The sequence below is a fragment of the Polyodon spathula genome, chromosome 19 (genome assembly GCF_017654505.1).
Source record: "Polyodon spathula isolate WHYD16114869_AA chromosome 19, ASM1765450v1, whole genome shotgun sequence".
Lineage (NCBI taxonomy): Eukaryota > Metazoa > Chordata > Actinopteri > Acipenseriformes > Polyodontidae > Polyodon > Polyodon spathula.
Window position 1 is genome coordinate 1,098,573 of NC_054552.1, and position 20,113 is coordinate 1,118,685.

At 37.9% G+C, this 20,113-nt stretch overlaps 1 protein-coding gene across 2 annotated transcripts in view; it reads left to right on the forward strand.

The window, feature by feature from the left end:
* Positions 1–299: 299 nt before the first annotated feature.
* Positions 300–20,113, forward strand: part of LOC121294269 (leucine zipper protein 2-like) — a 67,351-nt gene continuing 47,537 nt past the window's right edge. Inside the window, exon 1 of one of the 2 annotated variants that reach the window (XM_041217833.1) lies at positions 300–536. In XM_041217833.1, coding sequence (XP_041073767.1) covers positions 475–536 — 62 coding nt within the window. In that variant the 5' untranslated portion in view covers positions 300–474. The remainder of the gene's footprint in view (positions 537–20,113) is intronic. The other variant, XM_041217832.1, reaches the window with a different exon arrangement.

Consider the following 20,113-nt stretch of genomic DNA (forward strand, 5'->3'; position numbering starts at 1 on the left):
AGCCACCACATCCGGTGGGTGAGGCACATGCACACAGTATTGAGGAGCAAATGCACTCTTCTCCACTTGTGAGGTAATAAGATTTCATATATTCTGTGTGTAAATCGACACATACGTATTCAGATTACATGGCTCCCTGTCTGCAACTGATAAAAATTACAAATCCCTAATCAGGAGATTCTCTGCCTTGAATAATCACAGATAATCGGGAAGGAGGCTTTCAGCACTGGCTCAATTGCCAGTGACATCACTTCTCAATCTCAAATCACTACCAGAGCTTTTTTTTTTTCATCAGTCAGTCTGCATAGATTCTTTAAAACAGGAGTACCTCCTTTCAAAGAAGGCAGTGTCTCTCTCTCTCTCTGTTTGTGTGTGTGTGTATGTGTGTGTGAGGGTTAGCAAGAGGGAGAGAGAGAGAAAGCAAGAGGGGAGAGAGAGAGAGGGAAGAGGAGAGAGCGAGAGAGAGACAAAGCTATGAAATTCATCAGTGCGGTTTCCCTGCTTCTACTCTTTCCAGCTCTGAGCCTTAATACTCGGTGAGTAGAATACATGTTTTTACCCCCTAGCCATTCCATATACTACCTGAGCATGTACCTGTCCTGTTTGTTAAATGATGTCAGGACTTATGTTTTGTCTTGCTTGGGCAAATCAACTGAAATAGCTTTGTACTTGATCCCTTATACGACAGATTACTGGCATCTTCTGTAGCATGTTTTGAAGAGGCTCTGCAGTTAATACTGAACTTTAAAAAAAAAATAAAAAATTCACAGGACAGTGTACATTTCCATTGTATTAGTGCTTGTCTATTATAGATTTGCAATCACAAATCTTCGAATGCATGAGTCTGCACAAGCTAAACAACAGAGCTCTGGTCTCTGCTGGAACTGTAGAATTACTTGGAGGAGTTTTTTTTTGTTTTTTTTTCCTTGCGTGTTTGCTGTGCTTGGATGTCTATCCATTGCTGTTTTTGTGCAAAATGCTGACTTGTGAAGCAATGGTAAAAAAGAAAAAAAAAATGCTGTCTATAGGCAGGATTCAATGAGCCATTCACAAAATGTGCTTCTATAGGCATGTGAAGAAATACTACAGTGTGCTTCAGCAACATATGGTGTGCATTGTAATTAGGGGAATAAAGCACAGGACGTCAGATTGTTTCTTCAGATGGGTAAATTCAGAAGAGTGGGCCTCTTGAAAGCAGCTTCTTGTATTATTTTGATGGTGAATGCTTCACAAATGTAAAATATACCTGATCTATGCTAACCCTGTAATCAACGCTGTAGTCAGCTGTCTTGCACAATACAGTATACAATCCTAACAGTCACAGGTTTTATGCAAGTTTCATTCTTTAGAATGGCATTTTATTATAACTGCTTTGTTACTACAGTTGCAGTGCAGTTACCCATGCTAGAAGAAACATAACTGTTGACTGTCCGTCATTAATATTTAGTGCATACAAACTCCATTGTAATTGTAAAGTACTGTAACTGTATTTAGTTAACGTAAATTAAACAGAAGTGTTACCATTACCTTTAACTAATGACAGTATTTCTTAGGGAAGAATCTTCAAACCACACATATGTCAATTTGAATTCATTATGAATTAAATAATCTGGTTGTCAATTATGGGTTATGTATGCATTGATATTTTTATTAACAGAAGTAAAAATAAAGCATTACCCCTTTTAGTTGGAAAATTGGGTATCACATGACCATAACAATTGTAATAGACATTATAAAATTGTCATAGATATTATAATTGTTTTGTATTGTTTTATTTTTATTAACCTAATCTTAATCATCTGATATTACCAGGAAATGGATGCTTGTGCCTAATTAAATGCTCTGTAACTCCTGTTATTATTTCCAAGCTAACATCATGCATGCATGTTTTTAAAGTGTAAACCTGTATCTAATACAGCTCAGATGCAATACATTTCTGATTTACAATCACATGCATCTATCTGTTCTATAAATTACATAGATGCTGTTTTATGGCCATTTAAGATGCATCAGATAGGAGCAACTCAGCATTTTAAATTAGGCAACGGCATTTTTTTTAGGTATTGTTAAAATTAGGCAGTGTTCCACGTGTCTCTTTCCTTTCAGCTCCTAAACCACTAAAAAACCTCATCCATCTTTCTGTATGCAGCTAATATCCACGCTAGAGCTACAAAGACGGAATCTTCTGTAGTCAAGAGTCACAGGAAATAACATTCCATATTAAAAAATGCAGTGTTCAGGCTTTCAGACTTCATTCAGCAGTGTTCATAAATAACAGTCAATTGATTCCCTATAAGCAGTTACTGTCTTACTGGTCATCACCCAAATCTGTATTGTTCCTTTCCCAAAAGCCTCTGAAAGCCCATTGTCTCTGAACAATCATCGTCTCTAAAGCAATAACCCGCCTGTACAGCATGAATTATTCAACGTTCACCTTTAATATTGCACTGCCCTGGAAAACCCACCCCTTAATCTAAAACCTTTGAAACATCACAAGCTTCAAACATTCAATCATTTTATTATGAGGGCAAACAGTACAGTAGGAAACTAAGTGAAGAGGACAAACATTTTGGCATGCCTTCATGAAAGTTAGATCCACATAAGGGCTATGCAATGTACTGCATAACTCAAACAGAAATAAATTGTAGTCAAACGTGTATTAAACACTGCATAGTCAAACGTATAATAAACACTGCATGGACAGAACTACCTGGCTAAAACATCCATTCTGATGAATGTTTTCGCTTTCCTCTTGTAATAATGTAAGAGGCAGTGCTGTGTGATGCACTGCTGTTACGGATTCTGTCCCCAGTTGGTGAGATGAGACGAGGTTAAAAGCTCTAAAACCAGGAATGCAGACGAGCCTGGCTCTTTTGCATTGTGTTTAAGAAGCTCGCTTGCGGTTGCGCTGGGTTGCTGGTTACACTAAGCCAAGTTGTTTTTCCTTTGTACTCAGCCTTGGCTGTGTGTCAACTTCTGGTGACTCTTATTGTTCTTTGTCCAGGGGACACATGGTTAATGTAAAGGTTGAACAGAACACCCTGTACGGAGGTGTGTGAAGCTTTGCTCTTATCTCTAATCCACACTGTTGAGCAGCTCCTCTGTCCTGAGACTATGAGAAGCTGTCATTCCCACGAAGCTTTCTGCAACGGGTATCTGCGCCAGCACTGAAATCAATTGGTAATTACCTGAAGATAAGTGCAGGAGGGGAGAAGTCATTTGTTCAGTTGAGACAATCAGGAAAGATTGTCCTTGTCTCCTGTTCCTCACCAAAGCACTTATTTAAAGTACATTCGACAATGAATAAAACAAAGTTTAAACCTGCTGCGATCCTCCTGAAGGATCTAGACCTGGTCATTAATGTGCGTCTATATGTATGTGTGTTTGCAATCATGTGTATGTAAGTGTATGTACAGAATGTGACTGTATTTATTGATTTACTGTTTTCTTTTATTCGCATTGTAGTTGTACATTGTATTTCCAGTTAATTTTAACATTCTAATAACTGTCAGATGCTGGGCCATAGGAGATACTGCAGGCAGTACATAGTTTATGATAGGTGCCTATTTACATACAGTAACACCATAAGCACATTTATGTGGTTAATATAGTGGTTGTTCTGCTATTGTGGCACTAGCATTGCAAACACCTTGCCATAAATATTATAGAGAAATGTTCTGCCATTCTTACTTAGTTAATAAGTCTGTTTCATCAGCACTGTGCTTTGGTTGGCATTTCCAGAAGAGATATAAAGATCTGAGATTTCCCCCCAGGCTTCAGGAAGCAGGATACAATGTCTACCATGTAATTGCCCTGTACTATACTGGGGTGATGACCTGCATTTTAAACATCTGCTGGGATGGTAACATGTAGCTTGCAGGGAGGAATGTCCTCGTTTATTATGGGTTAGGGAATTGATAATAATAGGGTAGATCGTACAGATCTTACCAATTCTGTAAGTTCTTTTAAAGGTATTCATAGTGAAAAATTAAACTTATTATCTTGCCTCTTGAAGGGCTGGTTGGATGGCTTGATTTGAGTTTAAAAGGTGGAGTTTGTGTCGTTTTGTTGCTTGTTGAATGCCCCTGTCTCCATGGAGCTCTGAATAAAAGCAATGATTTTACTGTTAGGAAAATGTTAGTAGTAACTGCTCTCATAATCACTTTGGGTAACACTGATTTTTAGGATGCTGATTAAACAGAAGAAAACACAACCTTTAGGTCATGTGTTTAACATTAAGAAGTAGAGACGCTTTCTTGGAATCCCGTATGGGATTACGCAGGAGAGTTACGAGTCTGCAAGGGTTCGGCTGGCAGTAAGCAGACTGCTATTCGTGTTTGTCTTGTGGTTCTGCTTGTTCTTTTTGAATTCCAGCATTTATTTATTTATTTGTTTGTTTATTTGTCTTTATTATAATTTTTTAAAATTTTGTAGTCGCCAATTCTCCCGATTTGGACTATCCAATTATTCGTAGGCTCAGCTCACCACTGCCACCCCCACGCTGACTCGGGAGAGGTGAAGACGCGCACACGCTGTCCTCTGGCTGCTTCTTTTTTACACTGCATTCCCACCATGCAGCCACCTCAGAGCTACAGTGTCTGAGGACAACGTAGCTCTGGGCAGCTTACAGGCAAGCCCACAGGCACCCTGCCAGACTACAGGGGTTGCTGGTGCGCAGTGAACCGAGGACACCCTGGCCGACCGAAGTCTCTCCCCTCCGGGCGACTCTTGGTCAATTGTGCGCCACAACCTGGCGAGCAGGCTATAGGGCGCATCCTGCACTACACGTGGCGCGCCTTTACCGAGTGCCACTCGGGAACCCCTAATTCCAGCCTTTATAATACCTTGGGGTGCTCATAAATATTAAAACGAGCATGAAAATCATATACAGTGTTTTAAATGTCTATTTTAAAAAGAGTCCCTATTGTCTTGGGTACGCTTACTGCTTTTAAATCCCTCAGACTAAGATTGTTAACAAGAAGACAGGAGAGGGAAAAATAAAGAAGTGAGTTTAGTACATGCATTACTGAAATGACAATCTGTACCACTAGAGGGGACCCTAAACATAAATGTCAGTCACATTAGGCATCGAGACTGTCTGAGGCCACAATAGTGCAGCATTTTCACAGGGTTTGACTCTCATAAAAGAGAAAGCACAGTAAAGTGAAGTAAAGCACAATAAAAGCATATTGAAATCATGCCAAAGCACCGCTGATCTTGGTAAACTATCTTAAAAAAAGAAAGTGCAAAATTCGAAGCGTGGTAATCTTGGAGTCCAGATTGTAGGGTTTGAAGTGTTCAGTAAATGTAAGTGTACTACTGGTGTTTTGTTGTTGTTGTTGTTGTTGTTGTTTTTTTTTTAGGTAAACACATTTGCAGAAAGTATGTGTTTATAAATCAGAGCAATCGGTAACAGTGAGATCACCAATTAGCCAAGCACAATCTGGTACATTCTCTCAGCTTGTGGGCGCTCTTAGTATCAGAGAGGTCGACACTCATTTATACTGCATGCTGTCAGGTGCCTGCCCATCAGGTTAAGAACGAATAATACCACAAGCTCCCTGTGAGATGTTTCACAGGTTTAGCCATGTTTTTACTATTAATTTGCTAAGCTTTACCTTTTTTTTTTAAATGATTCTTTATCTTAGTTAATTATGGTTTACTATGCCTGCTTACAATACCTATGCTGAACCATCACTACTCTTCCTATTTATTAATTTAAAATGCAAAAAAGCATAATCAAATCAATATTGAACGTACCTCCTCTTATCATGCACAATACAGTACACATATATACGGGTGAAGATAAGTGAGCGGCATTGTGTTCTCTAAAAGATAAAAAAAAAGATAAACTTCAATGTTTGCAATCTTGCTTTATCAAATTGAGGCGAAGAAAGAAAGAGGTTCTTTTGTGGTGAGCTGTCCTTTATCCAGCCAGCGGAGGACAGTTTCTATTAACTGAGACTTCACAGGTGTACCAGAGAGGCATCGAGCTGATTGGAGACATTCCTGTAAAATAGACTATCCTTGGTAACAAAGTTTGGTAGCACTTTACATTCAGTGTCTCTAATTACTGTTTATTTACATAGTAGTTAATTACAATGTTATTGTGCATAGTTACTTAATGTGTAATTCTTTTTGCATGATATGACCCTAACCCTTTTCTCATACAAGATGCACATATTAAGTACATTGTAACAATGCATAATAACATTGTAATTATGTTTAAGTACATATGTATTTGCTAAGTACCGACTATGTAAATACACAGTAATTAGAGACACAGTGTAAAGTGTTACCAGGCAGTTTATATTAACTGACCCTCCACAGGTGTACTGGAGAAGCATTGTGCTAATTGGAGACGTTCTTGTATAATAGATGAGTTTCTAAAGAACTATCCTGAGTAGCAGATTTTACTAAACAAATTCACTGCCCAGTGTTAAATATCACCATTGGCTTTCATTAACAGCTACAAACTCAGACCTGGGATAAATATAGGAAAAATAGGGTTTGTGAAAAGTAACTATTATTGGAACATATTTAAATACAGATTGCAGAAAGTAACTATTATTGGAACATATTTAAATGTGGTTTGTGGAAAGCAATTATTATTTGAAACTATTTAAATATAAGTAAAGTAGTTGAAATGCATTGACATACTTTAAACTCTTCATAAATATGTAAACATCACATTTATTATTATCCTGCATTCTACGCAGGTTAAGCCTTGTCCTTGTTAACCACTCTATTTCAGATAGATTTCATTTGATCAATTAATTTAAATATTCAAATATTTTATTTCAGTGGATAAATATTTGAAAACAGTGAAATATCTTTAACCTCTGGTTTAATGGTCTGTTTTGAAGTTATTGATTTGAACAAGTTCAGCATTTTCTTCGTTAGAAAGTCCCATGCACCACTACCATGTGTTAATTGCAAGACTTGGTACATAATTATACATTTAGGGTAATAATTAGGTTTTAGTTTTGGATTATTCATTAACTATTAGGGAATAATTGAAGATTTTTTTTTTTTCAAATAACTTTTGAATATTTAAAAAGAAAATTGATTTATTTGAGCATATGTATTTAAATATTTCAACTATTTGAAATAGTTACAAATAAAATATCAAATACAACTATACTTATCCCAAGTCTGCTACAAACAGATCTTAAACTGAGCATCCTTGGATTGACAGGGCAGGCTATGCGTTGCGGCAAAGCTAAACAGAGACCATTTATTCTCTTAATTAAAAACTACACTTACTGTTCCTGAATAGGACAAGATGAAAGCATTTCTGTCATTCTAAATGCATGAGGTAGAATATGTTATCAGTGTGGAAAGTGCAGTTATCCTCTACACAGTCATGGACGATGGCATTATAACTGTGTCTTTAACTTTTAGGATGTAATAAATTATTATTATTTTTTACTCCTGATAATTTTTTTTTTAGCATGACTATAACTAAAAGTGAAAAACAAGCTAAATTCAATGTCAGTGTGCTTTCATTAAAATATAAATGTGCAAAGTAAGTAGGAAGCTTTGCTTTTTTTCTCTGCAGTTTTTCTTTGCTCATCTGCTTGCATGCTGTTCCGGCAGCATTCCCAGACATATTCCAAAGGATTTCATTTATTTTAAAATGTCCTATAGACTGCGTAGCAGAAAGCACAGGGTTGGTGTGAGGAGTCCTTCGTTGGAAGGAAACTGCAGGCTGTTTTACGAAAAAGCAATCTAAATGAAATAATTCTGAGCACAATATTGTTGAAATGGTTTGCGTTTCGTTTTTGTTACTTGTCTTTAGAAATGAAACACATGCACAACAGTTGTTTTGCAGCATTTGTCTAGCATTCAACAATGGCTTTGCGGAGTTTATAGTTCACTTTGCATTGTGTTGCCATCGCAAAGCCGATAATTAAACTCAATTCAGGAAAGGGATTTCCGCTAAACATGTTATCACGTTGTCTGCATCATACATTCAACCACTGGATCATTTAAATGAGAGTAAATAAGGTATTTGAAAAATATGAAAGACTATTTTACTAGAAATGTGTTTTATTTCAGTCTAGATCAGAGAGATCATCCATAACAATTCAAAATTCAATAGGGCTAAATTTAGAAAAACAATCATAATATGTTCAATGTTTTGACGAGGCGGTCTTTTCCAAAATCTTCGAATGTTGTACTGGCATTATAACAGTAGCTTTAATAGACTACACTTCTTACAATAGAGAGACAGACTGGCCTGTGTGAACAATGTAAGATATTGGTTAATGGAGTTGTCCTTTGTCAGTAGCCTAATCCTGTTCTGAAGTGTTTAAAAAGTGCACTCTCCAGTTTTAGGACATCACCTGGAATAGAATTGAGAGCGAATACTTTGCCAATCTGTAGCTGTAATCGCAAAGACTTTTATATTTGCATTTACTTCCAGTGAAACAGTTTGCGCCAAGCAGCATTGACAGCATGTGTTTAAATTTTCTGACAGACCTAGCGCTCAGCTCTGGTTTTAACTGTGGCGGTCTGGTGAGGAGTGGAGAGGAGCTTTTGTACATTAAGTGATGAAGGTTAGATAAGAGATGGCTATCACACAATCCATAGGCAAGCATCTACCACTGTGTAAAAAGGCCAGGCCCAATGCGTCTTTAGTCAATAGCACCTGTGTCCCATTGCATTACCTCCTCTCACCACCAGAGGTCAGCAAGCAAAAACGTACACCTGAATTTACAGCCGTTAGTTTACATGTTTATCAATTTTATTTTGTAATGCAGATGTCAAAATACATCATGCTGTTGCAACCCCTCAGTGAGTCTGATTTTGGGAGTGCAATATGATTTATCCCCTTATCTGTTGAGATTAACTTAAATTAACAGGCGTCATTCCCAGCAGACCAGAAACGTGTTGGGTTTTGTAATAATAACAATGATGATAGTAATAATGATAATGCAGTACAATAACTGTACCTGTTTCTGATATGTATTTGGTGTCTTTAAAAGCCTCTTGGCTCTCTTCCGAAGGCAGGTGGTTGAGCAGAATGCTTTGAGAAGTCAGGTGAATATATCTGCTAAAGCTGACAGCATCTCTCTCTAACTCAATTCTGGGTTCACTGACCAGAAGTGCTTTGCTCGCCAATGCAGCTGAACAATGAGTCTTCTTTCAATCCTTCTCTCCCACCTCGCTACCTGCTGCTACACAGTAATTAACGAAGAATATTCCAAAATGACACACCTGTTGTTTTTTCCAGTTGCTCTAAGGTAGATCACAGGGAGACTGCAGATGCCTGTGGTACACAAACGGATGGTCCTCAGCGCAAAATTTTCATCATATAGTTCCTCTTGGTAAATGATACATGTCTTAGTTTCCTTTAAGGGAAGTTGAAGCTTTGCTGTGGTAATGCATGAGGAAACACAATTTTCGCCCCCCGCTTTAGGAGATCTATCGTGTGGATGGCAATGGAAACATATTGTCTTTTCATCTCACATGCATAATGGAGTTTTGTTAGGTAAAAAAAAAAAAAAAAAGGAGCTCCCTTAAAGATAAGTGATATGATAGCCTCCTCGGGCACGGGCCAGTCTTTTTAAAAGAGAATGTAGTTTTAGACATTCTGAGCATTTAAAAATCCTTGCACGTCTTCATGTTAAATCAGTGGAGTATACCTGCCTAGTAACAGTGTGTTGGCAGGCGTTTCTTGTGCTGAAAAGGGCCCATAGTGGGCATGATTTGCGACTGTCTTCAAGAATATGCATGCAGTTGCTTGGGCATTTGCAGTCTGGCAGCAGATAAAAAATAGCCCCACTCTCTCCCGTAGCGCTGATTTATAAGAGAGGAGCACGAGAATGTATTGGAATTCACCTCCAGTCCTTTGTAGGCTTGGCATGTACTGTTGCTTACATAGTTCCTGAAGGGCTAATAAAAGCCAGCAGAGAAAGTGATATAAGCACTAGATAGCAATTGGAAGCATTACCTTTTTGATTGGCTTCCAGTGCTCTTACAACAGGAAAAAATAAAAACAGACTGTGCAGAATAATACGAAATTGATTCTTGCAGGAATTATCATTTACTCTATGCTGAATATTAAAGAGGATGTTCTTGTACAAATGCCAGTTCTAGTCAACTAGTCAAATGAGCAATATTAACGTTGCATTCCACATTTTTTCATTTGTTGTCAATTATAACAGAAAGAGAGAAAAAAGATCTGGAGCTTATGGAAATACATAGTTGCACCGTCCCCCACAATCACATGATCAACAATATCCCAGAGCACTGTCCCCAACCTACAAACACATGTATCAAGCTACCATATACTGTATGATACTTTTCTAGACCATCTCCAGTCTAGACACCAATGAAGTTTTTGCAAACATGCTCTGACTTTGTCCTCTTAACCAGTGTCACAGAGAAAACCAGTGGTTGTAAAACCAGTGTTTCCTGACCCCCCATTTCCCATCACTATCATTTAAATCGGAAAGAAAATGCCAATAAAAACACTCAATGAATCCATTCTAAACAGCACTCGGTTAGACAAGACCACACTGGCGTTGGGACTGGGGTGGTTGGAAGGAGGGTTAGACCTCTCTGGCTGAAAAAGAAAAACATATATTACCAATCCTCCCTTGTACTAAAACAAAAGGCTTGAGTCTACAGGTACACACTGGACATTTTTCTGGTGTCCAATTTATGACAGCCACAGGCGTGTGGAGCTCCCAGGTGGTTTCAGTTAATAGTTATGATTGATATTTGTAGCAATACCCTTAGAGATACAGTTTCAACATTAACCTCAGCCTTTGTGCCCTTTGCTGTATCAGTTGCCAGCATCCTATATAAAAAAAAAAAAAAACATAAATAAAGCTAGCAGAATTGGATTAAAGGCAATTATACGTGTGCACTGAGCTTTGGTGAAATGCACCCCCCCCCACCCACACACACACACAGAGCTTTTCTACAACGTTAACATAAAGGAACTTTAGCTAGATTTCCTGGGTTACAAAATGGCTTCTCGATGCAATAGTTTCCTGACAAAGAAATAGACAGCTACCGAGATTCATTGCAGATGTTCAAATTTATTGCAATTGGATTTAAAACTATTTCTTCATTTCACCATTTCAGAGATCTGTCGGCTACAATGTTGCCAAAATACAAATAGAATAAGTGATATTCCACTTATACTGGTATTGGTGCAGGTTCAGTATCTTGTCTTCTTGATGTATCACAGAGCTCACTAGTAATGCATCTGAAGTAGCAGCTATAATATGTATATTGCTCAGGACTCCTACAATTCTTTCATGATTTTGTTCAATAAAATCTAATGAATGTAGTTTGAAGGTCAGAGCTTTCCTCTTCAGTAGAGAGGGAAATTGGAACATACAGATTATTTTTGTTTTAGACATAATTAAGACTCCTATCCTGTAATGTCAAACAACTGTATCAAAAACATTTAGCATAGCAAATACCTCTATTATAAAGAGGCTCTTGGGATGAATTAGCACACTGGTGATTTCGTTTTAGTCGTTTGCATGCTAATTTCCAACAAAAATGAACTATAAACTATTACATTTATAATAGGAGCACACTGCCTAATCCATGCGGTTTATGAGAATGTGAGCTGGCAGAAGAACAAACACAAACAGGTGTCTGCATCTGAGCTACTAGTAATTGATGTAGATGCCTTCCATAAATAAATATAGTCTTTTAATGTACTTGTGCTGATGAATGAGAAGGAAACACATTTAGAAGCACTGTCAATGTCTCAACGCCGTAGATATTCCTTGGAGCATTTTTCACAGAACAAGTCTCCACCCTGCCATGGACCTGGACCTGTCAAGTGTGTTTATAATAATAATTATACTGATTATTCAAAGAAAGAAGGAAAAAGAAAGATAACCATGTCCACTTTTTGATAATTGTAGTTGATCTTGTAATTCTTGATTAAGGTACTGTATAACTTTCACTGAGTAGCACATGGAAATCAATGTACTGTATGCAATGCACTGATTTTATATAAGGTTGTTTTTTACCGCTATTTTGTGTGCAGAATGGAATACAGAAAGTCACATTCGATGTACCGCAGTTCTAAAAAAAAAAAAAAAAAAAAAGTACAGGAAAACTACAGATCATAGTGTTGTCTGACTGTGCAGCTGTAGCAGGGTCAGACCACACGATTATGTCTCGAAGCCAGAACTGTGTTCTAAAAAAATTAAAAAAACCCCAAAAAAAAAAAAATACATAAATAAAAATAAACAAAAAAAAAAAACATAAAAAAAAAATCATAAATAATAAAAAAAAAGCAAAATTAGTGCTGGTCTCGAGACTGTCAACCATCGTCCCCGTCAACCGACAGAGCTTGACCCGTTGGGCAACCCCCCCCCCCCCCCCCCCCCCCCAACCCCCCCCAACCCCCCCCCCCCCCCAAATGAACAAGGCTCATCTACATTTGTGGCATTAGAGCTTTTAACCTCATCTCATCTCACCAATAGGGGGCAGAATCTGTAACGGCAGAGCATCACACAAATATTGCAGTGGTTAAATCCTAGTTATATTTTTGCGTATTGTACTAATACTACAATACTATAATAATACAAAAAGTAGGTTAAAAAAAGCTTCTGTTTTCTAGTCTGTCAATGGCTTGATGATCACAAAGACATGTGCTTGCCTGACATTGTTGACTAGAGGCAAATTCATTCTAGTAGATAATGACAATCATTCTTTTCTAAATTAATTAATCATAGCCACAGGCAGGTATGAGCAATGAGCACTGACTACAGACATGACTCACATTGATTGTGGACAAACTAAACAAAGATGTTCACCTTGAGAAATCTCCTTTTGTTTGCATTGAAGTAGTATATTACCAGCTGCCATGTATCCAGATGGTCATAAACACAATGAAAATGCATTCATTTTCAGTCTTTGAAGGTTTTTCTCCCCATGTTGGAACATCGTTTTGTTTTGTTTGAGTGGCGCGGCATTATCCGGTTATTAGAAATGCATCAAATTCATCCGATGCGGACATACTTGATAATCTTCACATTTGCAGTGAGGTCTTCAATAAATACTAATTGTGTTTTGTTTATGGTCTGACTTTATATCAATTAATTTACGATAAGGCAGGGTATATATCCTTTGGGGATTCTACATAATGACTCCTATGGAAGCTTGAAAATGCCCACAAAATCTTTATTCAGATTTAAGAAATTGGTTTCAAGTTCGTGCACTAAGTGCAGTATGGCAGAAATAACAATTCTCCCCACTCCACTTTCATATCAGACTTCTGATGTTTGTTTTACAAAGATGCTAATCCATTAAAGAGCATTAAAGTGTTCTCATTGACAGAGCCTGCTTCTGATTGAAGAGCCCACAGAGCGGCCAGAGCTGATTAAGACTGACACTCACAATCTGGTCTCTGTCCAAACTGACTGGCTGAACTGGTGCTCAGACTCATTCGTCAGTCTTGTCCGCCCTGTCAAAAAGACAGTTCTGCACCCCTTTGCACTGTACGCACACAAATACAAAACAGCACCAACAAAAGTGATGGTGGCCATGTGTGAGTTTGTGACTATGTCTGCTGTTGGGCTCGGGGATGGGAAACTGGAAGTTTTGTTTGTAGCTGATGTTAGCAAAGAACATATATACCTTCTACACCAGGGCTAGACAACCTAGACTCGTGTTGCAGGACTTTATTACACCAGAACCCTGGAAGACATCTCAGAATGTGTGGACAACATTTGAGTCTAGATACATTATCTCAAATTATGGACCAGGAACCAGTATTTGCTATGATTTTACTATAAAAGACTTTTATAAGGGATTTCTTGGGCAACTTGAACATACTTCAGACAATTGCCAGATATCACCTAACTATTTATCAACATTCAATGGAACAGTAGCTTCACCTGCATTCAACAAGCAAGTATGAGTCAAGAAGCTCATTGCTTTGTGCTTTGTCTTTCAGTGTGTTTTTTGTTAATTTATTTATGTATTCTGTTGTTTTGCTTTTACTCTGAGAGCCTCACTTGTCTCTTTAGAGTCAAGTTGTTTCACTGACATAATGAGCTAAGCATGTCAACGGTTAGTAATTTGACCAACTGTTTCAAGTGGAACTGGACCAGATCATGCAGAGAGCTGGGGCAGTGCCTTCCTCTGATCCGCATGCATGTTGTTCATTCTGGAGTCTTGGCGCTATCTAAGCAGATGGCAGGAGTCTAGATGGCATCTGACCATGCTGTTTAACATCAACAACAGCGTGTACAAGAGTTTTAATAGTCCCATTTGTGACATTCATTACCCTGAGATCAAATACTGTATTTACTAACATTCGAATTACATTGTAATTTGATACTGCTGTACCTGTACGTGGATGCATGTGTAATTACAACAAAACAACAACAACAAAAAAGCTTTATTAACTTCTAAGAACTTAAACATATTATTTTTATATTGTTGAACCACGAGCAATATGATGTTAAGGTGAGCCTTTAATTATCCAAGTGTCCTATTGTCTTTGGTATGGTGCTACATAGTCCAGTGACAGTCGGTATATGATTAATTTGCAGAACTAGTTTGTGAGTGTCAGATAAGTTTATTTCCAAAGAGTTTTCACCAAATGTAGAAATGAGATATACAGTGGCTTGCGAAAGTATTGACCCCCCTTGGCATTTTTCCTATTTTGTTACCTTACAACCTGGAATTAAAATGGATTTTTTGGGGGTTTGTATCATTTGATTTACATAACATGCCTACCACTTTGAAGATGCAAAATATTTTTTATTGTGAAACAAACAAGAAATAAGACAAAAAAACTGAAAACTTGTGCGTGCATAAGTATTCACCCCCCCCAAAGTCAAAAGTCAAGTCAACTGCTCCAGCTCCTTCAAGTTGGATGGGTTCCACTGGTGTACAGCAATCTTTAAGTCATACCACAGATTCTCAATTAGATTGAGGTCTGGGCTTTTACTAGGCCATTCCAAGACATTTAAATGTTTCCCCTTAAACCACTTGAGTGTTGCTTTAGCAGTATGCTTAGGGTCATTTTCCTGCTGGAAGGTGAACCTCCGTCCCAGTCTCAAATCTCTGGAAGACTGAAACAGGTTTCCCTCAAGAATTTCCCTATATTTAGCGCCATCCATCATTCCTTCAATTCTGACCAGTTTCCCAGTCCCTGCCGATGAAAAACATCCCCACAGCATGATGCTGCCACCACCATGCTTCACTGTGGGGATGGTGTTCTCGGGGTGATGAGAGGTGTTGGGTTTGCGCCAGACATAACGTTTTCCTTGATGGCCAAAAAGCTCAATTTTAGTCTCATCTGACCAGAGTACCTTCTTCCATATGTTTGGGGAGTCTCTCACATGCCTTTTGGCGAACATCAAACATGTTTGCTTATTTTTTTCTTTAAGCAATGGCTTTGTTCTGGTCACTCTTCCATAAAGCCCAGCTCTGTGGAGTGTACAGCTTAAAGTGGTCCTATGGACAGATACTCCAATCTCCGCTGTGGTGCTTTGCAGCTCCTTCAGGGTTATCCTTGGTCTCTTTGTTGCCTCTCTGATTAATGCCCTCCTTGCCTGGTCCGTGAGTATTGGTGGGCAGCCCTCTCTTGCCAGGTTTGTTGTGGTGCCATATTCTTTCCATTTTTTAATAATGGCTTTAATGGTGCTCCGTGGGATGTTCAAAGTTTCGGATATTTTTTTATAACCCAACCCTGATCTGTACTTCTCCACAAATTTGTCCCTGACCTATTTGGAGAGCTCCTTGTTCTTCATGGTGCCGCTTGCTTGGTGGTGCCCCTTGCTTAGTGGTGTTGCAAACTCTGGGGCCTTTCAGAACAGGTGTGTATATACTGAGATCATGTGACAGATCATGTGACACTTAGATTGCACACAGGTGGACTTTATTTAACTAATTATGTGACTTCTGACTTCTGTATTTTTTAGAATTTTTTTAAACAAATTTTTTTCATTTCACTTCACCAATTTGGACTATTTTGTGTATGTCCATTACATGAAATCCAAATAAAAATACATTTTAATTCCAGGTTGTAAGGCAACAAAATAGAACAAATGCCAAGGGGGGTCAATACTTTCGCAAGCCACTGTATGTGCCACTGTCAAGACCTACAACAACTGCAGGCTTCTTTATTTTAATTAACTGCATGTCCATCCACATCATTATATTCTCCCATCACCACAGCAATCACTGAAGCTAATTAAAAAGGAATGTAATACAAATGATCTGTCATGGTCCATAGTACGGGAAAGATCCCTCTAATCCTGATGCAGGGTTAGGGTTATATCACATTAAATACATTGTGACTATGCATAATAGCATTGTAATTATGTATAAGCACACATGAATTTACAAAGTAACTACTTTGTAAATACACAGTAATTAGAGACACTTACATTAAAATAATAACAGAATGTGTGACAAAGCAGAGATTCACACATCTGAGGGTCTCTGTTTAATAGACATTCATTCCAGCCTTATTTGGAAAAGCGAAGCATGTTCTAATTTGTAAGGGTGGTATTTAACACCACAATTAAATTGCCATATGGCAGAAAATTGTTCAGCTTGGTGGGAATTTTTTACATGCACGTTTGGTAGGGATTTGGGTTAAATCCCATTCACCTCCAAATCCATACGCAGAATGTGGCAGATTGATGGGCCATAAAGCCATGATATAAAAGAGGAACCTGAGCCTTTGTTCCGGGGAGAGCGAGTTTAGGCGGACTGTGCGCTATGTCCTAGCACTGTGTTAATTTATGCTGATTTCTTTGTTTTGTTTAAAACTTTTGTGTAATTTGCTAATACAAGTGGGCGAGAAGTGCTTCTGAACTGACAGCTTCCACCTCTCCATCTGCCATTCCTGCTGAAGAGAGAGAGAGAGAGAGAGAGAGAGAGAGAGAGAGAGAGAGAGAGAGAGAGAGAGAGAGAGAGAGAGAGAGTGTTTAAAGTGTTAGACAAAAGTTTTCCAGGAAGTCTTTCTCAATCCCAGCAAGACATTAAATACTTCACCAAAACATTTAAAAAAGATTATACTATGTTTCTTCTTAGTACTTTTTTTAAATTACTCAATAAATAAATAAATAAATAAAAACACTGAAAGGCAGTCACTAATATTTAAAGCACCAGTAATCAGATCTGCAGTCTTAAGTTGCCAAGATAGGCTTATGATTTCCTCTCAAAAGGGCTGAGCCAACAGTCGTGGTACACTCAGATAGCCTAGCCAAGTAGTACGAGAGAGAGAGAGAGTAGATAACAACTTGCATATAGCTCTGACCGGGGTGAGATCTTTGCAATATAGAATATAATTAAAAATACAAATATTTTGTAAGTTTGCGTCATATGCATATGTTCAGTAATTATTTCAGTTCAAGTATGTGGCAGAGGTTTATCTTGAACAGATATGCTTCTGTGTCTTTTTAAAACCAGCACATACAAGGCAATCCCAATTGGAAGTTAACATCCCTTTAGTATAAGTGTCTCTTATTACAGTGTAATACATTTCAGCAGATGTGTCATCATTGAAAAACTCACAGAGTCAGTGTGGTTATTAAAAGTTGCTGTAAAACCATATGGGCGAATAATAGATTAGTAGTTGCCTGTTCTAAAATTCTCTGCATGATGCTTGTTAACCCCAAATCCAGCTCTAACCCTAACCATAACCCCAACCCCAACTCTGACTCTAACCCTTAATGTAACCCAACTCTAATCCTAACCCTAACCCTAACCCTAACCACCAGCTCTGACTCAAACCTTAACCCCAACCCTAACCTTAACTCTAACACTAACCCCGACCCCAACTCTGACAACCTTAACCTTAACTCAAACTCAGTTACAGTTACAAAGACAATGTCAGTGCTTTTAAAAATTACAAAACAAGAAAATAAACACACCAGGGTTTCAGGTCTCAGAAGTAGTTATGTTGTTTGTATTTAATTTCTAACTTGAAGTGAGCTTGTGATGGATTCACTCCTTCCCTCTATGAATACAGTGTATCCACAGCTTCCCTTAGAGAACACTGCACTTTTCATTGCCACTGTGTATCATCCACACCAGGTGTTGACTGAAGCATGGAATCAGTGTCTCAGGAGTCTTCAGTATCTCAATAGAAACAGTTATTTAAATAGATGTGGAGACTTGATGCAAAAGGGGAGGCAGAGCTGCTCAGGGTAATTATTTTTGCTAACAGAAAAAAGAAAAAACAGGACACATTACTGAAGAATTGAGAAGGAAATATTCAGAACCTTGCAACAGCTTTCAAAAACAGGAACTAGGAATATTTGAAGGCACAAGAAATGCGTCTGCCTGCACTTCTGTGATAAGAATAAAAATATATACTGTATTTTATATTTCCCATATATGCATTGTACAGTACCATACATATATATATATATATATATATATATATATATATATACACACACACACACACACACACACACACACACACACACACACACACACACACACACAATATTTGGAATGACGCAGTGTACATTATTTGCAAGGGTTTGTGGGTATTTCTTTTGATTGATTTCTTGACTCACACCTTGAAAAAACAGCAACATTCCACAATTTATTATTACTTTTTTTATTTTTCTGTTTTTTACTTTTGCACTGAAGGAATATTGGTTGCAAGCAGGAAAACAATATACTCTCCTGTTTATATACGGTGCAGTGCAAAGTATGAAATAAGCAGCATTTGCAAGGTGTGTGGTCTTACCCTTGTAAATGTTCAGAGCCTTAAAATAACTGGTCATAGAGGGTGTTGTTGTGTCTCTGCTTCACTGGGTTGAAATCAATACCTACACAATTACCGTATGACAAAAAGGAAGGCAACGAGCTAGTTCATAATAGAATCCATATAATGTAACAACACCTTCAAAATTTAATTATTGAGAAGCTCTCCCCAAAGAAGTTAATTCAACCTCAGAGAAACCATCAGGGGCAACAGCACACCCCCCAAAGAAGAGATGTCTAGAGTTAACAGCTGTGTGTCTCACGCTCCCTTTTTGCATGTGTTGTCAATCCAGGGTAGCTGTCATGCCAGATGAATGTGTAGAATTGCACGTGACTGTGCTGAATTGCACGTGACTGTGCTGAATTGCACGTGACTGTGCTGAATTGCACGTGACTGTGTAGAATTGCACGTGACTATGTAGAATTGCACATGACTGTGTAGATTTGCATGCTGTTTAATGCATTAAGACAGTTCCCTAATTCGAGCACCTAGGTTGGTGTCATCTCCAATCCACCTCAATTGATTTAATTAGTCACTCTGTTTTACTTAATTTGCCAGTAAATCCCAATAGACCATAAACCAGGAAATTCAATTCTCCCCTGTAAAAAAAAATCCACCTGTTAGCCTGCAAATCTGATTAATTTGCATATTTAGATTGGTAAATGTAACAAACACCTGATGAATAATGCATTGTTTGATGTTTGTCACACACTAAGTAATTGTGATGAACACTGTGTAACACAATGTTTTCCCTATATACCTGCAAATAAAGTGCAGATGAACACACTACTGAGGTCTAATGCATCACATCATGTTGTTGTCTTGACCTTTTTCTTAAAGTCTACAGTATTGTACAGTAGGTGTATCAGGCTTTTTATGCATTTTAAGATATTTTGACTTATCTCACCTGCCCATCCAGAAAGACATTTCATAGTAAAATATGTTTTTGGGCAGGTTCTATTTTTTTAAATAAATAATAATAAAAAAAAAATCTATACTAGTTTAAAGTTTTTTGACAGCATATTCAGTTGAAATAGAGTTTAACCCAGATTAAAAATACATTTCAGGGGGCAGACATCCTGCTTTTATTGGGTAAAAGTCCAAAAACCATATACTTTAAATCCAATGACTGTCCGATACATTGTCCAATTCAGAATGAGGCGCATGACTGGCAATGAAGCAGTTTAACCAAAACAATACCCAGAGAGCTTAGCCAATCAGAGTGAGAGGATGAGAAAAACACTTGTGATTCTCTTCCCTTGCTGTCACAGAGGCATTCAGCCCCCAGGATATTATAACAAACCACACAAACCCAAGAAAAATTATAAACAGAGGGCCTTTAATCACAAAGAACAAGAGCTTATGGTCTTATTGGCAATCTGG